Raw genomic sequence first — 27,513 nt, 5'->3', positions numbered from 1 at the left:
CTACCTGGCACCAAACCGGCACCAACACACCAGGGCACACACCTTGCCAGCTCAGTCCTTTTATTGCCCTAGCACATCTGGCCCTGCCCTGGCTTGGAACAACAGTGCCGGTGGGGGTGGGGAAGTGGGAGGGGGGTCTGGGTGGCAACCAGCACCCCCTGGTGGTGTCAGATGGGATGCAGAGTAGTACCAGCAGGTCAGGAGTGAGGGGCACCCCACCGACTGACAGAGCACCCTAGTGGCACCACAGGATCACATAGGTCCATGGTGTCACAAGGGGGGAATCCCATGGATCCACAATGCCCCTTGGTTGCACCACATGGGATCACACAGGTCAATGATGGCACCCACCCCCTACAGAAACTTGTAGACTGGACGGTTGGCTACGGTCTGGAGCTCCAGCTTGACGGGGCACTTGTAGAAGTGAGAGAGCAGTGTCTCTGTGTAGGCGGCCAGGAAGTACATGTTGGTTGGCATCACGTTCTGGAACAGCACCAGGCAGATTATCAGCACATTGGCACGGCGCTTCAGCACTGGCTCCTGTGCCAGGAGGCCCGGGAAGGTGCCATAGATGAAGCGACGGATGAAGACATCCTCCACCACGCGCTCCGCTGCGCCCTCCTCGCCGTCCAGGTTGCCTGCGGGGGAAATTAGAAACCCCGGGGCAAATCAAAAAGTAATGGGGTGTGGGGGTGGGTAGCTGGGGTAGGGGATAATCAGGACCTGGGGCACCTGAAGTCCAACAGGGAGTGAATGAGGGACGAGAGGGAGAAACCACTGCTTAGGGGGTCCACCAAAAGCCCCAGGGGGAATCAGGGACCACGGGGCAAGTCAAAAGCCAGCAGGAGGGGAAAGCAGGGGAGCACCAGGGCCCAGGAACAAGTTGGGGGGCAGCCAAAGCCTGGGTGGAGTCATGGCCTCAAGAGGGAAGGGTTGGGGTTGGGGCTGGGGGGCACTTACTGGTGTGCGCAGACAACCAGCCCTTGCGGTGGGCAATGTGGTGCGGCGCATGGGCAGCCTCATAGGTCACCGGCTTCTTCCCCGAACCTGCGCGCACCCGGGCCGCCCAGTTCTGGGGGGGGCAAAAGAACCAGTGACCCCCGGTCCATTCCCCTCCCCAGGGCAGAACCCAACCCCTATACGGGGAAACTGAGGCAGGGCGATACACCCTCCTCCCCTCCAGGAAAAGCTCAGTGAAGAAACAAGGAGTCCGGGCTCCTCTGGGCTAGGCTGAGCGCACCCCGCCACCAGACCCAGAGCCCCCCCAGGGCAGGCGGGCTCCCACCTTGGGGCAGACGGAGCTGGCGTGCAAGGTCCGGCGGGGCAGGGGCCAGGTCAGGCAGCTCCGGGTGGCAACCTAGGGGCAGAGCACAGCGTCGGCCGCGGGGCACGGAACCCAAGCGCCCGAGCACTCCCCCACCCCCACCCCGAAGCGATTCCAGGCGCACGAGCCCCCACACCTGCCGACACAGGGGTACCGCCATCTTGGAACGCGCCACCCTTGGCTGCAATTACTGCAGGCCCCGCCCCTGCAGGAACAAATGGTTCCGCCTGGCGGCGCGTGAGCAGAGCGAGGGCGGAAGTATCCTCAGGCGGCCGCGGGGGAAGGGGCTCGTTGGCCTGAACCACCGCTGGGGGTGGGGAGGTCGTCGCACCGTGGGCCGGGCCGGGGTGAGGGCGGCGTGTGCTGCGCTGTGCAGACTCTCCCCGCCCCGCCGGAGACAACCCGGGCATCGGAGCCTCCGTCCCACCCGCGCCAGGACAGAGCCCGGGCGTCTGCGCTCCCAGACCCCCCAGCTCGCACAGCCCGCGTGTCCGGGGTACCGTATCTCCAGGTCCTAAGAAGAGGACACATGTCGGGGGGGCAGTGCCCTGCCCCTGCCCATTCTGCTGCCCCTCGCTGAAAAGCCGCAGCTCTGCCACTGCCCCTCACTCCTAGCCCGCAGTACCCTTCCCCCAGGCCGTGATGGTGCCCTTCGCTCCCGACCCGCAGCCCCCCCGCCCCCGCCCTGCCAGACAGCCTGTCATGCCCGACCGGAGCGGGGTGGCTCCGATTCATGCGCTGGCTGGAGGGAGGAGGAAGGGAGGCTTGTGGCACCCCCACCCTGGGATAGGGCTGAAGTGCCGCCTTTCCACCTCACCCCCCACCGTGGCGGTTCAGCCCCCAGAGCACAGGCACCAGTCCCTGTGCTGCTGCCGGGCCACAGGGTTCCCTGCTGCCCCCCCACCCCCCATTTCCCCCGCTGGAGGGGCAGGCAGCCGTCCCCCTGCCCTGTTGCAGCCCTTGCGCTCACCCCCTGCCCTGCCCAAATGTCCAGGGTGGGTAGCTGGGGTAGGGGATAATCAGGGTGGGAGCAAGGGGAGGCGATCGGAGGCAGCAGGCTGCACCGCTTAGGTCAGCCGCCTCCACAAGCCGCAGGCAGGTCCGGCTGTGCTCCCCGCTCCCAGCAGTAGAGCAAAGGAAAATCCTGGACGTTTCAGCAGATTTAAAAAACCCACCCGGATGGAGATCAGAGGGCTCAAAAAGAGGACATGGCTGGGAGAACCCGGACAGATGGTAAGCCAGGGCTCTTGGCTCCTGGAACAACCTCTTCCCCCATCCAGGCCAGAACCCAGGAGTCCAGGCTCCCTGACCCAACCCGCCCCAGTCTGGATAGGACCCGGTGTCCAGCATCCTAGGACTCCTTCCCAGTTGGGACAGAACCCAGGCGCCTGGGCTCCCAGAGCCACCCACCGCTGGCACAGAGCCCAGGCGGCCAGCGTCTCTGGGTTCGTCCTGCCTGGGGCCTCAGACGCTTGGCTTCCCTCCCCAAGGCACAGACAGGGATAAGCAGAGACTTTGCCAGGACAAATCACCAGCCTTTATTACCCCAAGGGCCTGGCCTGGCCTGGGGGCACCGCCCCAAACAGAACCCAGGAGTCCGGGACAGCACTGGTTTCCCCTGCCCACCCAGGCCCTGGCAGCCCTGGGGAGGTGGGGCTCAGGCCTGGGGGGGCATGGGGGGCTCCTTGCTGGGGTCCTCAGGGGGCTGGGTGCCAGGGCTGGTGCTGGTGCTGGTGTTGGCCAAGGTCTTCACTGGGGACAGGCTCATCAGTGGGGGGGGGCCTGCGGGCACAGCAGAGTCAGGGCTGGGCATCCACTGGGCCCCCAGCCCAAACCCCATACACCCTATCCCAGCCCCCAACCTGTGCCCCCCATACCGAGAGCAAACCTTCGCCCCCCAACCCCATGCTATCTGGCTCCCCCTTTGTGCCACAGTCCCTGTCTCCACCCCTGACCCCAGGTCCAGCTCCTTCCCCATGCCCCCTGGGCCCTCCTCATGCCCCTGTCTTAGCCCCCTGTGTCCCCCACTGTGCCCCCTACCCCAGCTCCAGCCCCCTGGTCCAGTCCCATGCCCGCACCGAAGTAGCTGAGTAGCACGGGCAGCAGTACTAGCCCATGGACCAGGCCCAGTAGTGTGACGATGAGGTTGAGGCGGAAGAAAAAGATCTGCACCAACTGTGCCCGTGCGAATGCCAGCACCACGATGCCTGGCAGGTTGGTCATGGCCACACCTGCCACCACCTGCGGGGCAGGGATAAGAGGGCAAGTGGCAACCCCTGCCCTGCCCCCACGCCCTTCCATCTCCCCACCAGGCCAGAACTGTGCCCCCTCCCCGTGCCCTAGAGCCTGGCATCTCCCCCCAGCCAGCCCTGAGCTGCCTGTGCCCCCCATGACCAGCAGGCACTCACAGCGCTGCCCATGTCCACGGTGGCTTCTTTGACGCGCTCCAGGCGCCCTGGCTGGGTGCTGACAGCAAAGGAGTGGGTGATATGGGATGTGAACTCCACTGAGATGCCCACAGTCTGCAGGGGAGGCATAGGAAGTATTGGTGGCTGTGGGCACCACCTGCCAGGGCTAGGGCCAGCTCAGAGCTGGGATTGGGGTAGCTGGGGGGCACAGGGCTGTGCCAGGGCATATAAGGTGTCCTGTAGGGGGTAGGAGGGAGGGTGAGAGGGAGCAAGGGGCAGTGCCAGGGAAGGACATAGCAGCTGAGGGGGGGTATAAGAGACATACTGGGGTATGGTGCATCAGGGCAGGGGTGGGGGCATGGAGGAGGCTCAGGGTCACAGAGTGGGGATCGGGGTTCAGAGGTCAGGGCAACACACCGCAACGAGGTTGACGAGGGCGACAGCATTGTAGGGGATGCTCCAGAGAGCCATGGCACCACCAGTGCCCACCAGCACAGACAGCACGGCCACCAGGTTGGCCAGGCCCAGGCGCAGCTCCAAACCCAGCAGCAGGCAGCTGACAGCAAAGGTGGGCACCAGGCACAGTCCCAGCGTGAACAGCCCCTCGCCCACGATGCTCAGGTACTGCTCATAAAACACGTAGGGCAGCCTGCCGGCCGCCCAGCCCCACTCAGCACTCGCCCGTCCCAGGACCACCAGGGAGTCCTGCAGGGCCCCCATGTGGCACCCACCCCCAGCACCCCTCCGTCCTGGACTCACGAGTAGGAGAAGACACGGAAGCTTGGATCAGTGCCAGGCACACGGCGCATGGAAGCTGTGATGTTAGCAGCCAGTGCCCGGGCGGCTGCCAGCGCCGCCGTGAACTCCCGGGAGTTGCGCAGCGGCTTGTGGTAAGCCATGAACCGTGACGCTGTGGGACCAGGCATCAGCAGGCACCGGAGCCCCTGCTATAGGCAGCCAGAGCCCCCCACACCCACCCTGCTCCTGGAAGCCTGTGCACGTGGTGGTCGCAGCCCTGAGCCTCCTGCCCTGCCCCTCACAGTGCCCAGTCCCCCAGCCCCTGGTCCACACTGGCGGTGCCCCCAGTGATACCCACCACTCACCCAGGATCTCGCCACCAGGACCAACATCCACCGCAGTGTTGTAGGCACCGAGGCCACTGCACCAGGGACAGATGGATAGAGGTGAGCGGGCACAGCCAGCCCACTGGTGGGTGCCCCCAGTACCGCCCCCCAGTGGGCACCTACCCCTTGGGGCACTGCAGGGTAGGCTGGTCACCCAGGAACCAGGGCAGGAAGTGGTCAAAGTCAGTGGGTGATGGGCGGGCACCTGGTCTCCCGCCTGCCTGGCACTTGCCCAGGAGGCAGCTCAGCGAGGCTGGGGGCAAGGTCAGACCAGAGAGTGGGCACCTGCACCCTCATGTCCCACCTATGCTTCCCAATGCCACCCAAAGCCCCCAAGTGCCCCCCAGTGTCACACCAGTGTGCCCCAGGACCCCCAGTGCCTCCTAGTGCACCCCCAATCCCTCCTGTGCTCCCCAATGTCCCTTAGTGCCCCCCCCAGAGCAAGCCCTCCCCCTGGGCACAGGTGAGCCCTCCCAGTGCCCCACCCCCTCTACACCCACTCCCCAGCAGGGCAGGGGGTGCAGCGTGGTTAACCCCATTCAGTGCCACAGGTCAGGCGATGCCCAGTCCAGAGCACTGGAAGGGCACTGTCCCTTTAGCCTCCTCCATGCCCTGGGGAGGGGCATTAACCTAGGGGGTACTCACAGTCTGTGGCGGGGCAGAACTGTCCCTTCTTGGGCCCAAAGACATGGATGCGGCAGCAGCCAGACGTGGGGTTGAGCCAGTCAAGGTAGTCATCCACCCAGGATGTGGCTGGGATGGCCAGGTACGAGCTGGGGGGTGGGGGAGTGGAGGGATGACACCCTTAGGAAGGGGGCTGTGGATTGGAAATGAGGGGCACTGTGGGGGCTGCAGGCCGGGAGGGAGGGGCCCTGCACTTACACGTTGGGGAACTCGGCAGCGTACTGGATCTTCTGCATGAGCGAATTGTTGTTGCAGCCAGTGCTGGAGCAGATGCCGTCAATGCCGGCAGTCGAGGAGAAGTTGTAGCCAGACGTGGTGATGAAGAAGGTGGGGACACCCACCATGAAGTACTGGTTCAGCGCCTCAAAGTACTGCACGAGGTATGAGTCCTGGGGGGGGGCAGGGCCATCAAGGCTGGGGGTCAGGAGGGAGGGGCAGGGGGTGGTGAGGGAGCTGGGGGTCAGGACCAAGGGACATCAATGGGGTTGGGGGGTCCAGGGGGCTGTGGGTTGAGAGAGGAGCACCCGCGGGCTGGGGGACAGGGGTCACCTCAGGCAGTGCCAGCTCCTGGTCCAGCCCCACTTCCAGCTGCAGCGTGAAGTAGAGGCCAGTGCAGAAGAGGAAGGAGAAAAGCAGCATCTGGGGGCACGGGGGGGGGGGGGGAAAAAAGAGGGGAGCCAGGCCCTAGATCCCTTCTACCTTGCCCACCCAGCCCCTAGACACCTGGGTCGCACAGCCCGCACTCACCACGACTGGCCGCACGTACTGGTGCAGCAGGGCCGGGGCGTAGTAGCGGTGCATCAGCGGCCGCAGCAGCTCTGAGCCCTGCCAGCCCCTCTGGCCCTTCTGGCAGCTGCAGCAGCAGCAGCACACATCCCAGCGCCCGGCCTGCGGGGTCAGGGGAGCATGGCTGGGCTGCACCAAGATCCTGGTTCCCTGCAGCCTGCCCCCCACCCCTGCCCCCTAAAGCCTTGTACCCCCAGTCCCAGCCTGGGACCTGCTGGTGCCCCTCACTCCACACTGTGCAGCCTACAGCCCCCTCCCCCCCACTGGCTGCCCCCAGGCTGGAGGCCCCCCCCATTCCCTCCTCAGCACTGAGCCCCCACAAGGCCAAGGCAGCACCTCCTGCCTGCGGGCATCCAGCGCCACCAGCGCCACAAAAGCCGAGATCTGGAGCAGGAAGTCAAGCACAACAGCAACACCGGCCGAGAGTGCGAAGGACCGGACCGCCGGCATCTGGGTCAGTGCCCCTGCATTGGGGGAGCGGGGTGTCAGTCAAGCCCACTCCCCCAGCTACCAACTTGCAGCTTCCTCCCCACCCCAGCCCTACCAGTGCCCCTCATTCCCAACCTGCAGCCCCCTGCTCACACCAGCCCACCCAGCACCCCTCGCTCCTGACCCACAGCCGCACTCACCCAGAAAGAAGCAGACGGCCTCGGAGAGGCTGCACAGCAGCATGCTCGGGGCCACGTTGCCCAGTATCCGCCCGATGTGCTGCTCCCGGCTCTCGCCCACACCCCGCTCTGACCTCTGCCAACACAAGGGAAGGGGTTCGGGGGCACTGGCCAGGCCAGCAGAGGGGCAGGGAGCTGCGGGTCAGGAGTGAAGGGCACGGGTGGTGCCAGGGGAGTGCTGCGGGTTGGGAGCAAGAAGCCTTACCTGGAACTCCAGCACAAAGATGAAGATGTTGTCAGCGCCCACGGCAAGCAGGAGGAAGGGCAGCACCTCCACGATAATGAGGGACGAGGGCAACCCCATGTAGGCGCAGAGCCCCATGGCTGACCCCACAGCACACAGCACCACCAGCACCCCCCCCAGCCCCAGCGTCATCTTGGAGTCCACCTGCAGGGAGAGGCAGGATAGTACAGGGGCTCCCACTCCCAGGCTGGCTGGTGATGGAATGGGCGCAGTAGCGGGAGCTGCCTCCAGGAGGCTGGGTGGCACAGCACCAGGGGTGCCCTCTCCCTTGCCTTGCAGGGATGTGTTCAGCAGGGGGCACCCTCCTATGTGCCCAAATATGCTCTGGAGCCCCCCAGGGAGTGCCCCCAACCTCCAGATCTGCTCCAGGTGCCCATACCAGGATATGGCGGCAGCTGGAGTAATTGGCCAGAGCTAGGGCAATGTAGAGGAAGACAACAAGATAGCTGATGGCAAAGATGGGCAGGTCCTCAGCTGTTGTACGGTTGATCTCGTCCTCCAGTGAGCGCTGGAGGGGGTAGAGAAAGGGTTGAAGTTGGCGGGACCCCCCATTGCCCCTCACTCCCTGCCCCCCCCAGTCTTACTGGTGCCCCTCATTCCTAACCCAGAGTCCCCTGCCTGCCCCAGCCCTGCTGATGCCCCTCAATCTCCACCCCGCCACCGGTGCCCCTCACTCTTGACCTGCAGCACCCTCCTGCCAGTACCCCTGAAAGACTGGCACCTCTGTTCCACTTGGCAGAGGGGCTGTGGATCAGGAGTGAGGGGCACCAGCCACCCCTCCATACCTCTGCCATGTAGGCCACGGAGAGGTTGCCAGCATGCTCGCGCTGGAAGTCCTGCAGGATCTCGAGAAACCGCTTCTCCCACAGCAGTGCCCACTCAAAGCGCGGGTCATCCCGGGGGTAGTTGTTGAGCGAGAAGGTCAGGATCAGGGCCTCAGCCTCTGAGTATTTCTCCCCTATGTACACCATGCCAGTGTCACGCACGTGATAGGGCAGGCACATGGGTTGTGTTGTAGTTATTATATTTTATATGCTACAGTATTATGCTATTACGTGACACTGTGCTGTTACATGACTGCTAAGGTATGGTGTGGCATGGTGTGTTATGTGGACATTTATATGTTACACTGTGTTACATTACCAGCAGTTAAGGTATATTACATTATATGACTGCTGTGATGTTATGCCAAGTTATATTTTATTTTAACTTACGTTATATTTAAACTTATGTTATATGTTATGGTTAAACTTACATAATGTTATATAACATATGTTATAGGTTGCATCTTATATTTAAATTTAATGTTATATGTAACATGTTATAGTTTTCTCCGATTGAAAAAAAATCCCCAATTTTTGGATTAAAAAATGTAACCCCAAATCCACATTTTTCCAGGAGTAAAATGAAACACACACACACACACACACACACACATAATTGTGTTTCATTTTAATCATGGACAAATGTGATTTGGGGTTACTTTTTTTTAATCCAAAAATTGGGGATTTTTTTTAAATCAGAGAAAACCAGGATCCCTAGTTATGTTTCAACTTATGTCATGTTATATGTTATATGCTATGTTAGGTTTTGTCATGTTACCAGCATGTAATATTACATTACCAGTAAATTAAGCTGTGTTACATTACATTACTGGTATATTATGTTATGCCAGCCGTTATGTTATATTTCCAGTCATGTCATATTAGATTAGGTTGCATTATGTTACCAGCGTATTATATTATGTTGTGTTACATGATCAGTATATTATGATCTGAAAGGGTACCAATATATTATGTTATGTTGCATAACCAGTGTATTATGGTACAGTATGATACTATAGGATGCATTACCTTACCAACTTATTGTATTGTGCATATTATATTATCTTAGACTGCCAGTATATTATGATCCGATACAACAGGATATGATACAATATTATATGATGCTGGTATACTATATTACATTGTGGTACATTTTCCTGCTGGTATATTATTTTACATTACCAGTATACTGTGATCCAATACAATACAATAGTATATTATATGATATGTTAACGTTATGTTACTGGTATACTATATTCTGTTCTGTTACGTTACCAGTATATTATAGAGAAGTGGGGCTGCAAGGGACCTCCAGAGGTCGCATCTAGTTCAACCACCTGCCTGAGGCAGCATCAGCCCTATCCAATCCATCCCATACAAACTATAATCTAAGCTCTATATAAGACTACCATAAATCCTGACACTCCATAGACCTAACACCCGCATTTGCCACAAGTAAAGCAGGGGGACCATTGCAGCCAACGTCCTGCTTCTATAAAATGTTGTCAATCTATGCTCAAGGCATCCCAGATAAAAGGCCACAGCCCTGCTGCAAAGGAAAGCAAACCTGTCCCCAGTCCATACTGGTCTGACTAAGGGGGGAAATTCCTTTCTGACCCCAATGCAGCATCTGTCTAACCCTGAGCAGAACGGCAAGACCCTCTAACCAGGACCCTCCAGCTTTGGTCCCAGCAGGAAAATCGGTACAACCCAACTGAGAGGCTTAAAAACACCCTAAACACATGAAGCAGAAAAAATAAAGGGGGCAGAGGGGGCAGAAGCAAACAACAAAGCCCAAAAGCATGGGTAGAAAATAGGTATTGATATGCCTGGATCATCTTCAACCAGTGCTTGCCCAAACTTTTGAACACCTCCAGTGATGGAGAGGCTTCCCTGGATGTCTATTCCACAGCCTCTCTGCTCTAATGCTAAAGGATTTTTTCTGAATCTCCAATCTAAACCTACTTTGCTGCAACTTCCAAGTCATTGGTCCATGTCCTCCTCCCTGCAGCAAGAGAGAAAAGGTGCTTTCCCTCTTTATGACAGCCCTGCAAGCCTCCGAAGCCTGCCATCATGTCCCCTCTTAAGTATCTTTTCCACAAGTTGAACATGCCCAGCTCCTTCAGCCTCTCCTCATATGACTTGCCTTCCAAGGCCTTGATCATCTTTGTCACTGCCTCTGGATCCTTTCCAACTTCTCCACATCCTTTTTAATCTGTGGAGCCCAGAACTGCACACATTGCTGCAGATGATACCTAAGCAGTGCCAAGTAGAGAGGCATAATCACCCCTGTGTCTTGCACCTGATGCTTCTACTGATGGCCTTTTGAGTGGCTGCATCACACTGCAGACTCATATTCAGTCTGTGATGTAACAAGACTCACAAGTCCTTTTCCAAAGAGCTCCCATCCAGTCAGTTGTCTTCTATTTTGTATTTGTGTTTTTGATTATTCATCCCAAGGTGCAGCACCTTGCATTTGTCTGCACTGAACTTCATCCTGTTAACTCTAGCCTGCCTTTCTTATCTGCTGAGATACTTCTGAATTGCACTCTCATCCTTCATGTTCACAGACCTTTCCAGTGTTTTGTCATCTGCAGACTTGCTCAAGAAGCCTCCTAGGCCAGCATCCAAATAGTTAATAAACACACATTGAACACCAGGCCCAGGACAGACCCTTGTAGGACTCCACTCAAAACCTCCTGCCATTCTGACATGGACCCATTAACAAATACCCTTTGCTTGTGGCTATTGAGCCAGTTGTCTATCCAGCTGGTAATAGTTTTATCCAGCCCACACTTCTCCAAGTTGTTTATAAGGTAATGCAGAGCTTGTCAAAAACCTTCCTGATGCCCTGATACACCATATCCACAGCATTCCCTTCATCCACACAAGTCATTACTTGGTGAAAGAAAGAGATCAAGTTTGTTTGACACAATTTGTCAATTGTGACAAATTTGTTGTGAATCCATGCTGGCTGCTTGTGATGAGCCCTTCCTCCTTCTGGCGCTTGCAGTGGCCTTCCTTAGGATCTGCTCCAGTAACTTCCCAGGTATTGAGCTGAGGCTAATGTTCTGCAGGTCCACCTCTTTGAGAAAGAAGCACTATACTAGACCTTCTCCAGCCCTATGGTACCTGGTCAGTCTCCCACAATTTCATACAGATCATTGCAAAGGGCTTCAAGATCTCCTCTGCCAGTTCCTTCAGGACCACGGGATGAAGCTCATCTGGCCCTGCTGACTTGAATTCATTCAGACTCTACAAAAGCTCTCCAAACAGCTCTTTTGTTATCTCCTCCCTCAGCTTCCCCCTTCCTTATCCAGATGATCCCTATTAAAGGTATGACTGCACCCCAATTTTTCTGTGAAGACTGAGGCAAAGTAGCTGCTGAGTAGCTCCCCTTGCTTTGTATCTTCAGTTATGAACCTATATGATACAATATGATACAATACCAGTACGTTGTGTTGCATTGTGTTGTGTTGTATTACCAGTATATTATGATCCAATAAAATAGGATTGGATAGGTTGGGATGGGATGGGATACTGGTATATGATACTGTGTTGTTACAGTCTGTTACTGGTATATTCTGTTATGTTATGTTACCGATATATTATAATCCAGTACAACATTGTACAATACAATTCACCAATATATGATATTGTGTTATGTTATAGTCTGTTACTGGCATATTATACTACAACACCAGTATATTATATACTAATATAACAGCTTTATAATAAAATGATCATAGAAACTATAAGTTTATTATCAAATAGTGTATTTTATACATGTATAAAAAAACCACAATAAAACTATAGGATATATAATAAGATACTATATTGCATATGGTTTTGTGTTTTTATGTACATATATAAAATAGACCATATAATAATAGACTATATTTTATATGGTTTTACTGGGGTGTTATATAAAGCTTATAGTATAGACCAGATAGCTGACCTGCAACACTTGTGCCAGGTAGAACAGGGTTCTATATATGTATATGTTTTTATTGTGGCTGTATTATATACATGCATATAACAGACTATATAATGATAGACCATATTTTATACATTTATGTATTATATATTATAGAGAGATATAGTTTATACAATATAGCCACAATAAAACCACATACAATATAGTCTATTATTATATAGTCTATGTTATACACCTACATAATATAGCCACAATAAAACCACATACAAGATATTATACTAATATAATATAATAATATGAGACTAATATAATAAAGCCACAATAAAATCCTATACAGTACAGCCTGTTATTAACAATGACAGCAATAAAGGCAGCAGCAGCAGCAACACCTCAGAGCCTGCCCACAAGAATGACATCATCACAGTAGCAATAACAATGACCATAATAACTACAATAACCATCATAACACAATCATAGCAGCAGTGACAGCAACAAGGGTTGTGATAAGGACAACAATGATGATAATGAGAATAAACTAACACAAGTAGTGATGGTGACAATGATAATATGTTAATGAGCAAGCAGCAGTAGCAGCAGCGATGCCCTGGCTCTAATGCGGGGCTCCCTGGCACACCCATGGCTGCCTGGCATCAGGCTCTCACTTCATGTTCTTTCTAGTCCCTAAAAGACCAGAAACCACCAGTGTTTGTCCCCAAACCTGCAGGCCTGGGACAGGCTTGACTGCAGCCCAGATTGAACTCCAATGCCTAGCCTGGCGTGTAGAAGGAGACCCCTGTGTCTATCTCGCTCCCAACTCACAACCCCCTGCCCCCACAGCCGAGCCAGTAGCCCTTGCTCCCAACCTGCAGCCCCCTGCACCCACTGCCCCCAGGCTGTGACTCACCAGAGTAGCCGCCCACAGCCAGGAAAGGGAAGACGGGGGCTCCATAGTCAGCCATGCAGCTTAGCTCCAGGTTGGTGATATCCTTGAAGGACAGCGGCGAGCTGGGGGGGGCAAGGGCAGGGTGTGAGGATGGTGCCTCTGGCAGGGTTGAGGAGAAGCAGGGGGCTGCAGGTCAGGAGTGAGGGGCACCAGCAGGGCTGGGGAGGAGCAGGGGGGGTGAGGGCCATGAGTGAGGGGCACTGGCAAGGACTGGGGGTCGTGTAGGGCTGTGGGTTGGGAGTGAGGGGCACTGGGGGAGGCAGGGGGCTGTGGGTATGGAGTGAGAGACACTGGCAGGGCAGGGGACTGTGGGTTAGAAGTGAGGGGCATGGCTGGGCTGGGGGCAGGGGGCCCGCACTTGACACAGTAGAGGAAATGGTCCCTCCAGTCCACGGTGCCGTGCTCGCCAGCCACACTCTGGGCAGCCGTGAGCAACAGGCGGGTGCGGTTGCTCTGGAAGTACTGGGCCAGGCTGTTGACGCAGCAGTCACTGGGGCCAGGCTGCTCAGGGTTGAGGGGCGCATAGCACACATCGACCAGCGTCACATTGTGTTTGTGCCGGGGTGCCCAGACCATTATGTCCCGCAGCCTCTCCTGCAGCTCCAGCAGCTTCAGCAACACGGGCTGGGACAGCACCCCACTAAAATTCCTCTCTCCCAGCAGCAGCGAGTGGTATCTCTCGCCCTGGCGCCCAGGGGCTGTCAGGAACACCTGGTTGGTACGGAAAAAGGGCCCAAAGTGCCGGTCGTGGAAGGCCTTGTCCTGCCGTGCCTCGCTCCCCGGTGCCGCCCACAGCTCCACTGGGTCCGTGACCAGCTCCAAGAAGGCCAGCCCGCTGCAGCAGCCCAGCGTGGCAGCAGCAGCCACGGCGAGCACCGTGCCAGGGTAGCTGGCTACCAGCTCCCCCCAGCACTGGAAGGCAGCTCCAAGCCGGGCCTGGGCAGCTTCTGTACACTTCCTGCCTCTCTCCGGTGCCTTCTTCTGTGGCTTAGGAGCTGGTGGCTTGCTGGCCCGTCTCTGCCACCAGCACCACCCTCTCCAGGCCAGGAAAGTGACTGAGAGCCCAGCGAAGAGCACGCAGGCCACAAAGAGGTTCCCGTCCATCACACCCACATGAAAGGGCTCCGGGGGCTCCGGCAGCGGTGGCAGTGGGGGGCAAGCAGCCGGGCAGTCCTGGCACGAGCATGGCTCACCGCCGGGCTCCACAGGGCTCTGGCAAGCTGCTGTCGCAACCCCCAGGGGCTTCATGCCATCACCAGGGCCTGGAGCACCGTCAGGGATGAGGTGGAAGCGAATGCGCAAAGGTGCCAACCCGTTGCTGGTGTCCCCTTGGAAGTCCAGCCAGCGCTGGGGGCTGCAGAGTGTCACGCCGTACTTGCCACACATGGCAGCTATGGCATAGCCACCTGTGGCTGGCAGCCGGACGTTGCGGCACGAAGTGTAGGCACCACTGGCAAAGCCTTGTTGGTAGAAGCCATCATACTCCAACACGGCAAAGCTGCCAGCAGCGATGCCAGAGCGAGCAAAAACGCGGGTGACATTGGTGAAGAGGCTCTGGTCCGGGCTGCAGATGTTGTGGCAGTGCAGAGCAGCAAAGTTGTGGGCGCAGGCCGGGCAGCGCGCCAGCACGCCCCGCGACAGCGCTAGGCTAGTCTCCAGGGCATTGAGCTGCCCCAGCGAGCAGCAGGCTCGGCTGCCCTCCAGCATCGGGCAGACACGGCGTAGGGTGGCCAGGTGCACAGCTGACAGTTTGCGGGCTGGGCTATTTTCCAGGCAAGGCACCTGGGTGGGAAACAGGCTGACGTTCACTTCAGGGTTGCGCCCACACTCGCCGTAGAAGGAGCAGTAGCCAGCGCGGTGGATGGGGGTCAACGCTGCGGTGGATGTCGCTGTCCAGGCCTATTGCAAGGTGGGGAGGAAAGAGCCGCTGAACTCTGACCCCGGCAGCCACCCATTCCTGGTTGGGGGAACTGACCTGTGACCTCTGACCCCTCCTGGCGCTCCATGTTACCCTGGCACCCAGTGTTACTGGGGCCTGATAACTAGCCTTGTGACCCCCAACTCGGAACATTACTGGGGGGGCAGAAATCAGAGACCCTAGATCACCTGACCTCTGACCCCCAAGCCCAACCTCATCCTAACCTCCACGCTAAAGCAAGCTACTCATAGTGGGAGACCAGACCCTTATACAACTTGACCTCTGATACCTGACCCCCAACCTGGACCACTCCTCGTGGGAGATCAGGGCCCATAGATGACTTAACCTGACTTCTGACCCCCCATAGAATCAGAGAATTAGGGTTGGAAGGGACCACAGGAGGTCATCTACTCCAACCCCCTGCTCCAAGCTAAATCATCCCAGCCAAAGCTTTGTCTAGCCGCATGTTGAAAGCCTCCAAAGATGGGCTTTCCACTGCCTCTCTGGGTAACCTGCTCCAGTTTCACTACCCTCCTAGTGAGGAACATGTTTCCTAATATCTAACCTAAACTTCCCTTGCTGCAACTTGAGGTGGTTGCTCCTTGTTCTGTCATTTGCCACCACCAAAAGCAGCCCAGCTCCATCCTCTTTCAAAGCCCTCTTTAAGTAGTTAAAGGCTGCTGTTAAATCCCCCTCTCAGTTTCCTCTTCTCTAGACTTTTTAGGCCAGATCCCTCAGGCTTTCCTCATAAGTTAAGTCCCCAGCCCCCTCACCATTTTCGTTGCTCTCTGCTGGACTCTCTCCAATTTGTCCACATCCTTTTTATATGGGGTGCCCAAAACGCAGTATGGCCCAAAACTCAGTACGTGGCCCACAGTACTCCAGATATGGCCTCACCAGTGCTCAGTAGAGGGGAATAATCACTTCCCTTGACCTACTGGCAATTCCTACCAATGCAGCCCAGGATGCTGTTAGCCTTCTTGGCTACAAGGGCACACTGCTGGCTCATATTCAGCTTATTGTCCACTGTAACCGTCTTTTTTTGCAGATCTGCTGCCCAGCCAGTCAGCCCCCAGCCTGTACTGGTGTATGGGATTGTCCCATCCTCAGTGCAGGACTTTGCACTTAGCCTTGTTGAACCTCATGAGATTTCTTTTGGCCCAATTCTCCGATTTATCTACATCATTCTGAATCCTAGCACTACCCTGCAGCATATCTACTACACCCCCCGGCTTGGTGTCATCTGCAAACTTGCTGAGGCTGCCCCCTATGCCATCTTTCAGGTCCTTGGTGAAGACACTGAACAAAACCAGCACCAGGACAGAGCCGTGGGGCACTCCACTTGATACAGGCTGCCAACTGGACATTGAGCCATTGATTAGCACTCTCTGAGCCTGATTCTCCAGCCACTTTTCTGTCCACCTTACAGTCCATTCATCCAGTCCATACTTCCTTAGCTTCCCACTGCGAGCCCAGCCACTCCTGCACACCCCCCCGAACCCAGGACCGACCACTCCGGGTCCCCATAACCTGGCCTCCTGTCCTTGACCCCTCCCCCCACCACCTCTGAATCCGCCCACCCTTAATAGACAGACCAGCCTCTGCCATATGCCCTGACCTCTGACCCCAGGTCTCCCTCTCCCCACAAGCTGCCAGAACTTACCAGTTCCAGGAAGGCACAGACCAGTGCCAGGGCCAGAGGGGACCCAGGCATCCTGGCAGGGAGGTAGGTAGAAGAGGGCCAGGCACCTGTAAGTCTTCTCATTAATGGGGCTGTTGTTCTCCTATTAGCGGGTCTGGCCTGATGGCCCTGGAGCCAATCAGGCAGCAGCTGGGCCCATAAATCCCAGGAATCATTAACCAGCCACCCACGGGAACCAGGTGAGCCCCTGCTCCCACCCCAGGGGAGGGAAAGACGCCTGTGTTCCTCTTTCCGCCATGCCATATGCAGGCAGTGCCAAGCACCTGAAGGGGAAACCGGCACTTTACCCCCTACCAAGGCTGAAGCCTTCCTGATCTGGGGTCAGGGGTCCAGATCAGGACTCTCTTGAGGCCAGAGCATGCTCAGTATATGGCCTACCCCAGCCAAAAGGGGGCAAGGGGATCACACTGAGCATGCTTAGTGCAGACAGAAGGTCCTGAGCATATTTATCCACACATATTCAGAATTAATCACCCACTCAACATTTGCATGCATTTGACTGGGAGCGCTGAGAGACACCCCTTTCCTTGCCCCCCACCCAGCACTGTATTCCTTGCTTCTCCTAAATTATTCGAATATATACAAAACAAACACCAATGCAGCTTTGGTTCGGCTAATTAATGCAAATACTCATAGTTTACTTTAACAGAAATTTTCATTTACACTTCTTCCTGGAATGAGTGAAGAAATGCAAAACACATGCCAATGCAGTGATATATCCTAATGTCTGCAAATAATAAGGAATTTAAATATATACAAAATATATTCACCTTTATACTTTTCTAAAATACAAAACACAGCACAGTTGTGTTTACCCTAATGTATGCAAAATATATCATAATATTTGAATATATGCAAATCATCATTATGCTTGTCAGAAAGGAACATCTAATAGATGGAAAATACAGCTACAGTGGTGTTTATTCTAATGTATGGAAATATAATATATTTGTAAAAGAGCCCCCTATGGTTCTTGGAAAAGAATGATCTAATTGATGGGAAACCTGGTGATACAGCAGTAGCTATCCTAGTTGTATGCAATCTATAATGTATTCAAATATATGCAAAATAGTCATCTTCCTGCTCCATCTTGGAAAGGATTAATCTAAAGGGCACAAGATATGCTCATACATCAGAGTTTTATTCTAATTCTATGCAAACATCTTATGAGGCATTTGAATTAGGCTCCACTTTTACACTTCTTGCAAAGGAACAATGCAATACATGCAAAAAATGCATCAAGAGTGGTGTTTATTATAATGTACGCAAATATATTACAATTTATCTGAATATATGCAAAGCAGAGTCACCTTTATTCCTCGTCTCAAGCAGGAAGGAGCCAGGCAAGGTGACACCCATGCTACCCTGGGCAAGGCCATGTGCATTGGTGCCCCCCACCCTGGCACTGGCACATTGCCTGGCACGTCGGCACCGATAAGGACAATTGCAGAAGGGTTCAAGGAGGCACTTGGGCCTGGCCTTGATCCAGGGAGCCCCAAGGTCACTGGGTGGCATAGTTGGGGAGGGCATAGGGTAGGCACAGCAGGTACCCATAGGGCGGGTGAGCTATGGGCTGCGGCAGTGTTATGGGGTTGGTGCAGGATGGGTGGGCAGCTGAAGCTGGGGAGTAGGCGCTTGGCTCTAGTGACAGATGGGGATATGGGGCTGTTGTGTGTAGCTGGGGCATCAGGTGTGTGGTTGTAGAGATACAAGATACGAGTGTGGGGTTGTTGTGTGTAGCTGGGGTCAAGCGAGTGCCTGTAGTGATGAGATGGGGTATGGGGTCGCGTGTAGCTGGGGGGAGGTATATGGCTGTAGGATTAGGAGATAGGGTGTAGACTTGCTGTGTAGCTGGGGGCAGGTAGATGGTTGTAGGGACAGCTGGCTGTTGTGTAGCTGGGGTCAGGTGCATGGCAATAGCCATAAGAGACAGGGGTATGGAGCTGTTGTGAATAGCTGGGGGGTATGTGTGTGGTTGTAGGAATATATGGGATATGGGTTTGCATGCAACTGGGGTCAGGTGCATGTTTGTAGGGACAGAAGATGGGGTGTGTGGGTGTTGCAAATAGCTAAGGGTCAGGTGTGGGACTGTAGGGATTGGAGAGGGTGCCATGTGCAACCACAGGTTGCTGCATGTAGTTGGGGACAGAGCATGTGGCTGCAGCCAGGGGGTACAGGTGACAAGCAGCTGTAGCCAGAGGCACCCTGAGCAATCATGGCTCAGACTAGTCTTGCATGTGGCTGGGGCTGGGTGTTAGACACAGAGCTGTAGCTGGAGAACATGAGTGGCATGCAGCTGTAGCTATGCCAGGGAAGCATGGAGCATATGGATTGCAATGGAGCTACTGGCTGAAGCAACAGCAGACCTGCAACTGTCATGCAGAGCAGGGAAAGGAGGCGTGCAGAAGGGCTACAGGTGCCGTGCGGCTGTAGCGATGAGGTCTGGGGTGCTGCGTGCGACTAACCTTGAGGCCCAGGCAATTCGATGACCCCTCTGCACTCCCACCTGCCCAGTTGCGTGATGCCTGGGTGCTCTGCTGCTATCTCCCGGGCAGGGTTTAGGGCCCGGTCATGGCCTTGAGGCACCTCCCAAGGCCCCGATAAGGTGCTGATAGGGGGAGCCAGGAAGATAAGGCCTGAGGACACCTGCCTGCCCCACACTCCGACTGCCTTTGCCCCTGCTGGGCCTGGGAAGCTGCAGCCACGTGCAATGCCTTTCACCCAGCCCCAGGTGGCTGTAGCTGGGCCAAGGGCCAGCGAAGAAAACTGAGAAGGGACTGCGAGGTAGGCCAGGAGTCTTAGCCTCACCCCTTAGAAAAGGCAACCCTGACCACAGCTCATCCTAGCACCCCGAACTTCACTCCCGAATCCGTAGCATCACAGCCACCCTAAGCCCACCCCCTTCTGTGCCCAGCAACCTCAACTCCACCCCTTCTGCCCCTAACAACACTAACCCCACCACCATGCTGTTCCCAGCAACCTTAAACCTCCCCCATCTGACTCTAGCAACACTAACCCCTCCCCCCCAATTCCCCTTTGCTAATGAGCAGGGGAAAGGGATACACCAGAAATTATGTCAGATCACAACCCACAATTGCTAATGCCCATGGAAAAAGCACGTGATACACCAATAAATATAGTAGTAACTTATTGGTACCTTAATTAAGGTAATTAATTAAGAGGGTAATTAAGAGGCTGGGTTATTAAGGACGTTGCTTCTTGGAGCGCTCATGCCATTGTGCCCTCTTGGCACCCAGAGCTCACAGCCTAGAGTCAGACATCCACACTGTGGAGGGCCATAACTCGCCCCACCGTTTTCTCCTTAGAGGACCTCAATGAGCCACTCAATTTAGCTTAATTAAAGAATACCTGCAGGAATCAGGCCAGAGGACAATACCAGGGAGCCGGTGGGTAAGGGGTTACTATTGTGCCCAGCTGGACTGGTCCATTTCAGCCAGGGGGCCTGAAACTAACATGAAATTGACCAGGCTAGCCCCCCACACCCAGGCACACCTCAGGGTAGTTCCTGGGTGGGGGTATAGTCTCTATCCAGGGCTTTTTAGCTTTAGTCTCTGGAGTTTTGTTGCCAGGAGGGGGAAAGGTTCTGGTCATTCAGAAGCCCCCTGTCCCACCGCTGCTCTACCACTTTCTGAGTCCATCCATTCAAGCCCGATGTATCAGGCCATCGTCTCCTCTTCCTTCTTGCCTGGGTGCCGGGGTTTCCTGCCCAGATAGCGAAAGCTTCGGAGAGGGTTACGGGTCCCCCGGGACTGGAGAGAGGAGAGGCAGACACGTCTCAGCACCAGCCTTGTACAACTAAGCCCACAACACTCTCCACCCCAGAAGTGGCTACATCTCCCTAGCCAGGTAACAGGTAACAAGTACAGCCATCACCAATCCCACCCCCTTGGGGATTCCCAAGGCATGTCGGGGTCCAGGTCTCCAGGGAGTTAGGAGGGGATGCTCACCTGGAAGCCAGCTCTGTTGTGGGCTGGGGGCTTGTGGCGCTGGCGCTTGCGCTTGCTGAGATGGGGCCGGGCAACGGCTCGTAGGCTGGGAGGCACTATGGGGGAGAGGGAGGTCAGTGGCATTAACAGGCGGGGTGGGGTGGTAAGGCGCATCAAGACCACCTCCCACCAGCCCCCCAGGCAGGGCTGCCTCCTAACTCCCACCCTGGGGGTCCTGGCTAATTGTTCTCCACCCAAGATGGTCACATCTCAGCACCAGATAATGCATCTCTGTGTCAAGCAGCACACCAGACACACCCTAGCCCAGCTGTTTCTCCAGGGGTCCTGATATAACCAGGCCCCCCAACACGTTCCACCCCAGAAGTGGCTACATCTCAGTGCACAAGTCCCTTCATAAACCGCCCTCAACATGTCCTATCCCAGAGGTGGTTGCAACTCAGCGCCAGATATGGCATCCATGTGTCAAGCAGTGTCCCCCACCGCACTCGAGCCCAGATGGCTGTATCCCAAGGGGCCCCGATATAACCAGCCCTCTGCTCAGGCTCCACCTAGAAGCAGCCACATGGCAGGGGCACATACCCAGGTAGTCAGGCACGTGGCGGAGGTGGGGCTTGATGATGGCGGGATGCAGAGGCCGATCATGCCGCAACAAATGCAAGTCCCGGGGGTTGTCCTCAAAGTATGTCTGTGGGTAGAGAAGCGGGGGAGGGATGCAACCTGTTAGGACCCCCACCCATGCCAGACATAGCCTGGAGTGACACTGGCATAGGCAGCAGTCCCCTCAGCTACCTTTAGTTTCTCCGAGTTGAGCAGCTCCTCCTTGATGTCTCGCAACCGCGCCTCCTTGATAGCCTGTTTGGTCACTGACCGCATGGCATCCTAGGGAAGAGATGCAGGATGGGGTCAGAGCTCCCCCCACACAGCCTCTGGACCCCACCCCCAGTCTTATAATGCTGAGGGACCCTTGCCCTGCCCCTCACCCACACCCACTCTCAACCCCACTCAACCAGCCAAGCAACCTCCCAGGCCCTGACTTTGCCCTCTCCGCTCCCCAGGCCCCTAAGCCCTAGCATTATCTCCCCCAAGCCCCTGACACTGCCCCCACAACACCCACTCGGCAGCGGTAACGCAACCCCTCAATCTCTTCCATGTGGAACTGGTAGAGCTGGATGGCAGCTTCAGCATTATCTGGGAGGAGAAATGGAGAAGGGGAGGGGGTAAGAGGGGTCCTAGACTCCCCAGAACCCAACTTAGAGTAACCCTGAGGCCAGCCACCACCATCTCTAAGGTGAGAGATCAGGGTGCTGCAGCCTGTCCCAAAGCTGTGACCCCCCTTGAGCTCCCTATTCAGTGCCAGTCCCCACAACCCTCCAGATTCCCCCCTGCCAGCAGACAGATCAGGACATTGGACCCAGTCCAAGCTGTGTAACACCCCCCCGGAGCCCTTGTGTCACCCCTAAGACCTCCTAGACCCCCACCCAGGAGCCCCCAAACTGATGGGGCAGCTGAGAGACTGGTTTGGGACAGGCCCCAGGGCCCTGATGTGACCTCCATCCAGAGCCCCTACATCACCCCAAGATCCCCTCACTCTCCACTCAGGACCCTCCATCCATGCACCCACCTGCCCCCAGTGCCTCCTCGATGGCATCCAGCTGCGAGCGCTCTGATGGCAGCACAAAGGTCAAGACCATGCCAGGGTTGTCAGCACGGGCCGTCCTGGGTTGAGAGGGTGTCACAGGGAGCAGGAATCAGAGCAGGCTCCAACTGCCCCAGGGAGAGGGGCAAAGCAGGGGGCACCTGTCCTGTCTCCCAGTTATTCACTAGGGTCTGGCAATTACCACCCCCCACAATCTCTGCAGGGTGCTAGAATAATGACTCATTAGGTGCTGTTAACTATACATCAAGATGATTTCAGGAAGAGAAAGACCCAGACAGACATCCACAGCCAATCACAGAAGCTGCTAATTGATTTTTTGGGGGAAAGAGAGAGATTTTGGGTGAATTCATGATTTAATTAACTACTAGTGCAAAAAATCTCCAGGCTGAGACCCTGTGCCCACGGGCTTGCTGGGGCTGGGGGATCCCCGCCCCCAAGTCTGTGCCCATAGCTATAGGATCTCTCCCCCATCTTAGCCCTTCCAGCCCCACTGCATGTATTATGACCCCACCCCATACCTGCCAGCCCGGTGGACGTAGGCCTCAAGGGTGGGAGGCAAATCAAAGTTGATGACAGCTGCCACGTCCTGGAAGTCTATGCCCCTCGAGACGCCAAACTCAGGGTCCTGGCCTCTGTGGGGGGGAAGCAGGGATCAGGAGGGGGGGGGAACCTGCTGGGGAGGACCCCCCCCCTCCCACCCCCCTCACACCCAAACTCTCCCAGGACTCACTTGTCAGCCTTGGGGCCCTTGCGGGCTTTCCTGCGGGTCCGGGCCTGGGCCTGGCTCTCCACTGTGTCCAGCTCATCAGTGGCAATAAGGTAGTCATAGAAGCCCTGGTTGAACTGGCTGAGGATGTGGCACCTGCAGGGGGTGGGAGGGGTGGATCTCAATACCCCCTGCCCCATGCTCCCCCAGACCCCACTCCTTGCTTTAGAGCCCCCCCCCTTGCAGATCATCTCATTCTAGATCCCCTAGGACCCCCCACCCTCACTTGCTCTGGACCGTAACAGCCTAGATCCTGTCCTGCTTTAGATTCACCTGCTCCAGGTTCCCAGAGCCTTCCCCTGCTCTAGATCCCCAGACTCCTCCCCACACTAGAGCCCGTGCCCTGCTCTAGCTCCCCCGCTCTAGACTCGCTTCCCCAACTCTAGATCCCCACTACCTTAGAATCCCATCTCCACCACTGCACTAGATCTCCCCCAGACCTCTCCCCCACTCTAGGTCCTCCAGACCCTTCCCCACTCTAAACACCCACCACTGTTCTAGATCCCCCACTCTAAATCCACCCATGTCAGAGCAGAAGAGAAGGATCTAAGTTCCCCCATTCTCGATTCCCCCCATCCCCTTCAGATCCCTTTCTTCTGCCTTAGACACGGACCCCACCCCAGAGCACAACACCCCACTCTAGGTCCTCTCACCTGCTCTCGATCCCACCAGACCCTTCCCCCCCCAGGGACATACCTGGAGCGTGTGGGCAGCTGGGCATTGAGCAGGCCAGTGGGCAGGCCGAGCTGCTCGAGGAAGAGGCGGAGGCGGTAACCGCGCTCCAGGGCACCAGCAAAGAGCAGGACACGGCCACGGAGTAGCCCCAGTTTGAGCAGTGCGTACAACACCAGACACTTGTCCTCCTCTGTCCCCAGTTCCAAGCGCCACTGCTGCAGCTGGGCTGGCCCTGGCAGCCGTGCCTCCTGCAGCCGCAGTGTCACCTGCCCCACCCCCCACATAACACAGCCTGGGTCAGCACTAAGCTGGGAAAAAACTGAGGAATGGCAAAGGTGGGGAGGCAGGGGTGGCAAGCAAGCAGGGAACAAATGCAGGCATCCTGGCTCTAAGTGCTGCAATTCCAGTTATGTGATGGCAAACTGAGGCACAGCAAGGGGCAGGGGAAAGACAATCCTGCCCATGCCTTAGTCCCCTCTGGCTGAGGCTTGCTCCAGGTCTCCCCCAGCCAGCAGCCAGCAACCACCCCCAACTCCCACTCCCAGTTAACCCCATGTCCCAGTGACTCCTCAGCCCCCTCCCACCCTGACACACCGGGTTGTGCAGCACTAGCTCCTTGAGCGCTTCCACATCAGGGCTGAAGGTGGCCGACATGAGGAAGCTCTGGTGGATCCGTGGTAGGTGGCTGCAGGGTGGAGGGGAGGGAACAAGGAGAGGGTGCCAAGGTCAGCCCAGCTCAAGTGTCCCCATGGCTCCCAGCACCCGCCAGGATTTTCCCTGTAGCACCAGTACCCCCTCAGGGCTGCCAGTACCCCCAAGATCCTCCCAACACCCCCAGTACCCACCCTGTGCTCCCCCAGCAGCCCCTCGGTATCCTCCCAGTGTCCTTCAGTGCCCCCGAGTATTATCCCAGAGCCCCCCATGCCCATCCAGGTCTCTCATTATGCCTCCCAGTACCCACAGTAAACTCAGCACCCCCATTCCCACCAGTACCCTCCCAGTATCCTGTGCCTTCCCCAGCACTAACCTAGTACTTCCAGTACCCTCCCAGTGCCTGTAAATATTCCCAGTAGCCCCTCCCCTCCCCCCGTTCCACTTGAGGCACTCCACCAGTGCTGCCAGCACCCTGCCCCAAGGCCACCCTCACCACAGCAGGCTCTTGAGGTCATCCTCAAAGCCGAAGGAGAGCAGCAGGTCAGCCTCATCCAGCACCAACAGCTCCAGTGAATCACGGAGGCTCAGTCCATGGCCTAGCACATGAGCCAGCACCCGTCCAGGGGTCCCCACCACCACGTCCGGCTTCTCCATCAGCAGGGGCCTAAGGTGCAGTGAGACAGAGCAGGCATGAGGCCGGAATCCGCACCCCCTCCCTAAGTGCTGCTTGCAGCTACAGGAGAGGGAACTGAGGCATAGCTGGGTTGGCAGGGCAAAAAGAACCCAGGCATCCTGGCTCTGGGTGCCAGGGTTGCTGCTACAGGAGAAGAAAATGAAGCGGAGGAAGAAGGGCAAGAGAGTCTGAGAGAATCCAGGGGACTGGGGGAGGGCAGTGGGTGAGTGGGAGAGACATCCTTTGCAAATAAAGAAGAAAAGCAAAAGACACCCAGGGAAATCTATGCTAATGAAAGGGGAGGGGCATATAAACAGCCCCACCCCCTACATGCTCCACGTGCAAATGAGAGAAGAAACAGAAAGACAGCCCCGCCTCTGAGAGCCCCTCTATGCAAATGAAGGAGTACACAGGTGACCTAACCCATGTGCGAACCTAACATGCAAGTGAATGACAAGAAGCACAGGGGTGGCCCAAGCCTTAGGGTCACCAATGCAAATGAGGGGCCGGGTCTGGGCTAATGGGTGGCCCCAACCCCTAGAGAGCCCCCCTTGGCAAAGGAGGAGAATATACAGGTGATGTCAGCCACGTGGGGCCTGATGTATAGATAAGAGGGAGATGCACAGAAAGGCCCCACCCCTTAGGACTGTCTACACAAATACTAAAGCCTTTGAGAATCCCCCATGCAAATGAGGGCAATACGTAGTTGATCTCACCTGGGGGGGTTCTTACATGCAGATGAGAAGAAAAGAACTGAGGGGTGGCCCCACCCTGTAGGCTGATGCATGCAAATGAGGAGAAGCCTAGGAGACCCCCTATGCAGATGAAGGGAAAACATGTCACCTGTGGGGGGTGGGGCCTATGATGTCACCTGTAGGAGTGGGTCCAACATGCAGATACAGGGGAAAGAGCACAGAGAAGACTCCACCTCTCAGGCTTGTCCATGCAGGCCAGGCCCCAACCCTGCCGCATGCAAACCAAGAGGATGGGGATTAACTTGGCCCTGCTCCTTCCTGGCAGCCACTAACCTCTGCGCTGCTGGCTCTGTAGGGGCGGAGAGATCAGCGATGCGGACATGGCGGGTGCAGTAGGCGGCCAGGTCCCGCAGCATAGTAGTTGCCTGCCGGCCCAGCTCTTTGGTGGGCACCAGCACCAGGGCCCGCACAGCCTGCTCCTGCACTACTGGGCCCTGCTGGGGCAATGGGAAGGGGTCAGGACCCCACTCCTACCCCACCAGAGCTCCAAGGCCATGCCCTGCCCAAGGAAAGGCCTAAGGGAAGCTGGCCCCGCCCCAGGAAAGTGAGGGCAGGGCATAGAGCAGGCCCACCTCTTCCCAGACCCCTTTATTTGTCACAAGGGATGTTAGTCTGATCTCCTATCTGTGACTTAAAAAAAAAAAAAAAAAAGAAATCTGTGACTTATCTGGCAGGGGAAGCAGCGTGACCACGTAGGCGAGCTCCTCAGGGTAATTGTCTCTGATATGTCCTCCATAGGAGGTCTATATTGAGCAGATCCTTTTTGGTATTGGGTGGTGGAACTGGAGCGTGCTCCATCCACTCCATGCATTGACCTGGTATTGCAGTGCTTCCAGGACCGGTGCAAAAAAACAGGAAAAAAAAAAACAAAACCTCTTCCCAGACCCCGAGGATACCTGCTTGAGCTGCAGCAGGTGCTGGATGAGGGGGATGGCATAGGCAGCCGTCTTGCCCGAGCCAGTGCGGGCGCGCGCCAGGAGGTCCTTGCCCTCCAGGGCCAGGGGGATGGCCTTGTCCTGGATCAGCGTCGGCCTGGCCCAGCCCAGCTCTGCGATGGCCTTGCGGGAGGGACTCAAGCGTCAGGCTCCCCCCGCTCCCAAGGGCTCCCCCTGTCCCCGCGCTCCCACAGGCCTGAAGCGTCCGGGCCCAGACCCTGCTCTAAAACCCACCAACCTCACCACCCAGCCCAGGCGTCCGAGCTCCCAGCCGTCCCCCACTCCCCCTGCCTGGATAAGACCCAGGCGTCCGAGATCCCCCCTCCCCCACCAGCCAGGAGAGAACCCAGGTGTCCGAGCCCCACCTGCAGCAGGCGCGGGTCCAGCCCCATGTGCGCAAAACTCGGGCTGGGGGCCGCCATCTTCGCCGCTAGCGTCTGTCAGGCCAAGCGCGCATGCGCCCATGCATTTCCGGAACCCGGACGGAGGCGCACTAGGCGGTGGCTCGTGCATGCGCCGACCAGCCGGGGGAGGGAGATGGTCTCAGGGCGCATGCTCCCACCGAGACCAAGCCCCCGGACTAGGGCGCCACTTCTGCTCCCTACTGCTCCTCTGCTGGAGGACCGCCTTAGCTTCGTACCGCCCGAGGCAGGGAGGGGCCTTATAGCTGGAGCCGTGGGGCTCTGCGGGCACCAGGTCCAGGGCTCCTGGGTTTCCAGGCCAGGGCAGGGCAGCCAGCACACCTAGGTTGCATCCCAGCTTTGCCTCAAAGAGCCCCTGTCCCCTCCCCACCAATAAAATCCGGGCATCCAAGCTCCTCCTCCCCCAGCAGCTGGATAGAACCCAGATGTCCGAACATGGGGGCCCC

The 27,513-nt window shown here is 56.6% G+C and overlaps 3 protein-coding genes across 3 annotated transcripts; all 3 read right to left on the bottom strand.

The window, feature by feature from the left end:
• Nucleotides 1–38: 38 nt before the first annotated feature.
• MRPS24 (mitochondrial ribosomal protein S24) lies at nt 39–1,539 on the bottom strand. Its single transcript, XM_019539764.1, has 4 exons — nt 1,461–1,539; nt 1,286–1,357; nt 961–1,072; nt 39–638 (listed from the first exon to the last, which is right to left on the bottom strand). The coding sequence occupies exons 1-4, from the start codon at nt 1,482–1,484 to the stop codon at nt 355–357; spliced, it is 492 nt and encodes a 163-aa protein (XP_019395309.1). The 5' UTR covers nt 1,485–1,539; the 3' UTR covers nt 39–354.
• Nucleotides 1,540–2,981: 1,442 nt separating this feature from the next.
• NPC1L1 (NPC1 like intracellular cholesterol transporter 1) lies at nt 2,982–16,638 on the bottom strand. Its single transcript, XM_019539766.1, has 19 exons — nt 16,524–16,638; nt 13,301–14,841; nt 12,904–13,004; nt 8,024–8,196; nt 7,618–7,746; nt 7,200–7,382; nt 6,956–7,070; nt 6,663–6,790; nt 6,288–6,428; nt 6,090–6,179; nt 5,739–5,929; nt 5,502–5,629; nt 4,980–5,109; nt 4,836–4,891; nt 4,492–4,642; nt 4,150–4,381; nt 3,733–3,846; nt 3,403–3,565; nt 2,982–3,106 (listed from the first exon to the last, which is right to left on the bottom strand). Exons 1-19 carry the CDS (start codon nt 16,623–16,625, stop codon nt 2,982–2,984), a joined length of 3,993 nt encoding a protein of 1,330 aa, XP_019395311.1. The 5' UTR covers nt 16,626–16,638.
• Nucleotides 16,639–17,686: 1,048 nt separating this feature from the next.
• On the bottom strand, nt 17,687–27,181 carry DDX56 (DEAD-box helicase 56). The gene is made up of 14 exons (XM_019539761.1): nt 27,011–27,181; nt 26,607–26,768; nt 25,984–26,144; nt 24,776–24,946; nt 24,223–24,313; nt 23,650–23,894; nt 22,918–23,049; nt 22,706–22,819; nt 22,152–22,246; nt 21,645–21,718; nt 21,320–21,409; nt 21,110–21,215; nt 20,531–20,625; nt 17,687–20,332 (listed from the first exon to the last, which is right to left on the bottom strand). The coding sequence occupies exons 1-14, from the start codon at nt 27,065–27,067 to the stop codon at nt 20,240–20,242; spliced, it is 1,686 nt and encodes a 561-aa protein (XP_019395306.1). The 5' UTR covers nt 27,068–27,181; the 3' UTR covers nt 17,687–20,239.
• Nucleotides 27,182–27,513: the final 332 nt, after the last annotated feature.

Source organism: Crocodylus porosus, unplaced genomic scaffold (genome assembly GCF_001723895.1).
Source record: "Crocodylus porosus isolate Cpor-Errol unplaced genomic scaffold, CroPor_comp1, whole genome shotgun sequence".
NCBI classification, from domain to species: Eukaryota; Metazoa; Chordata; order Crocodylia; family Crocodylidae; genus Crocodylus; species Crocodylus porosus.
Note: the sequence above shows the minus strand (reverse complement) of the source record. Positions and strands in the feature narration are given on the sequence as shown.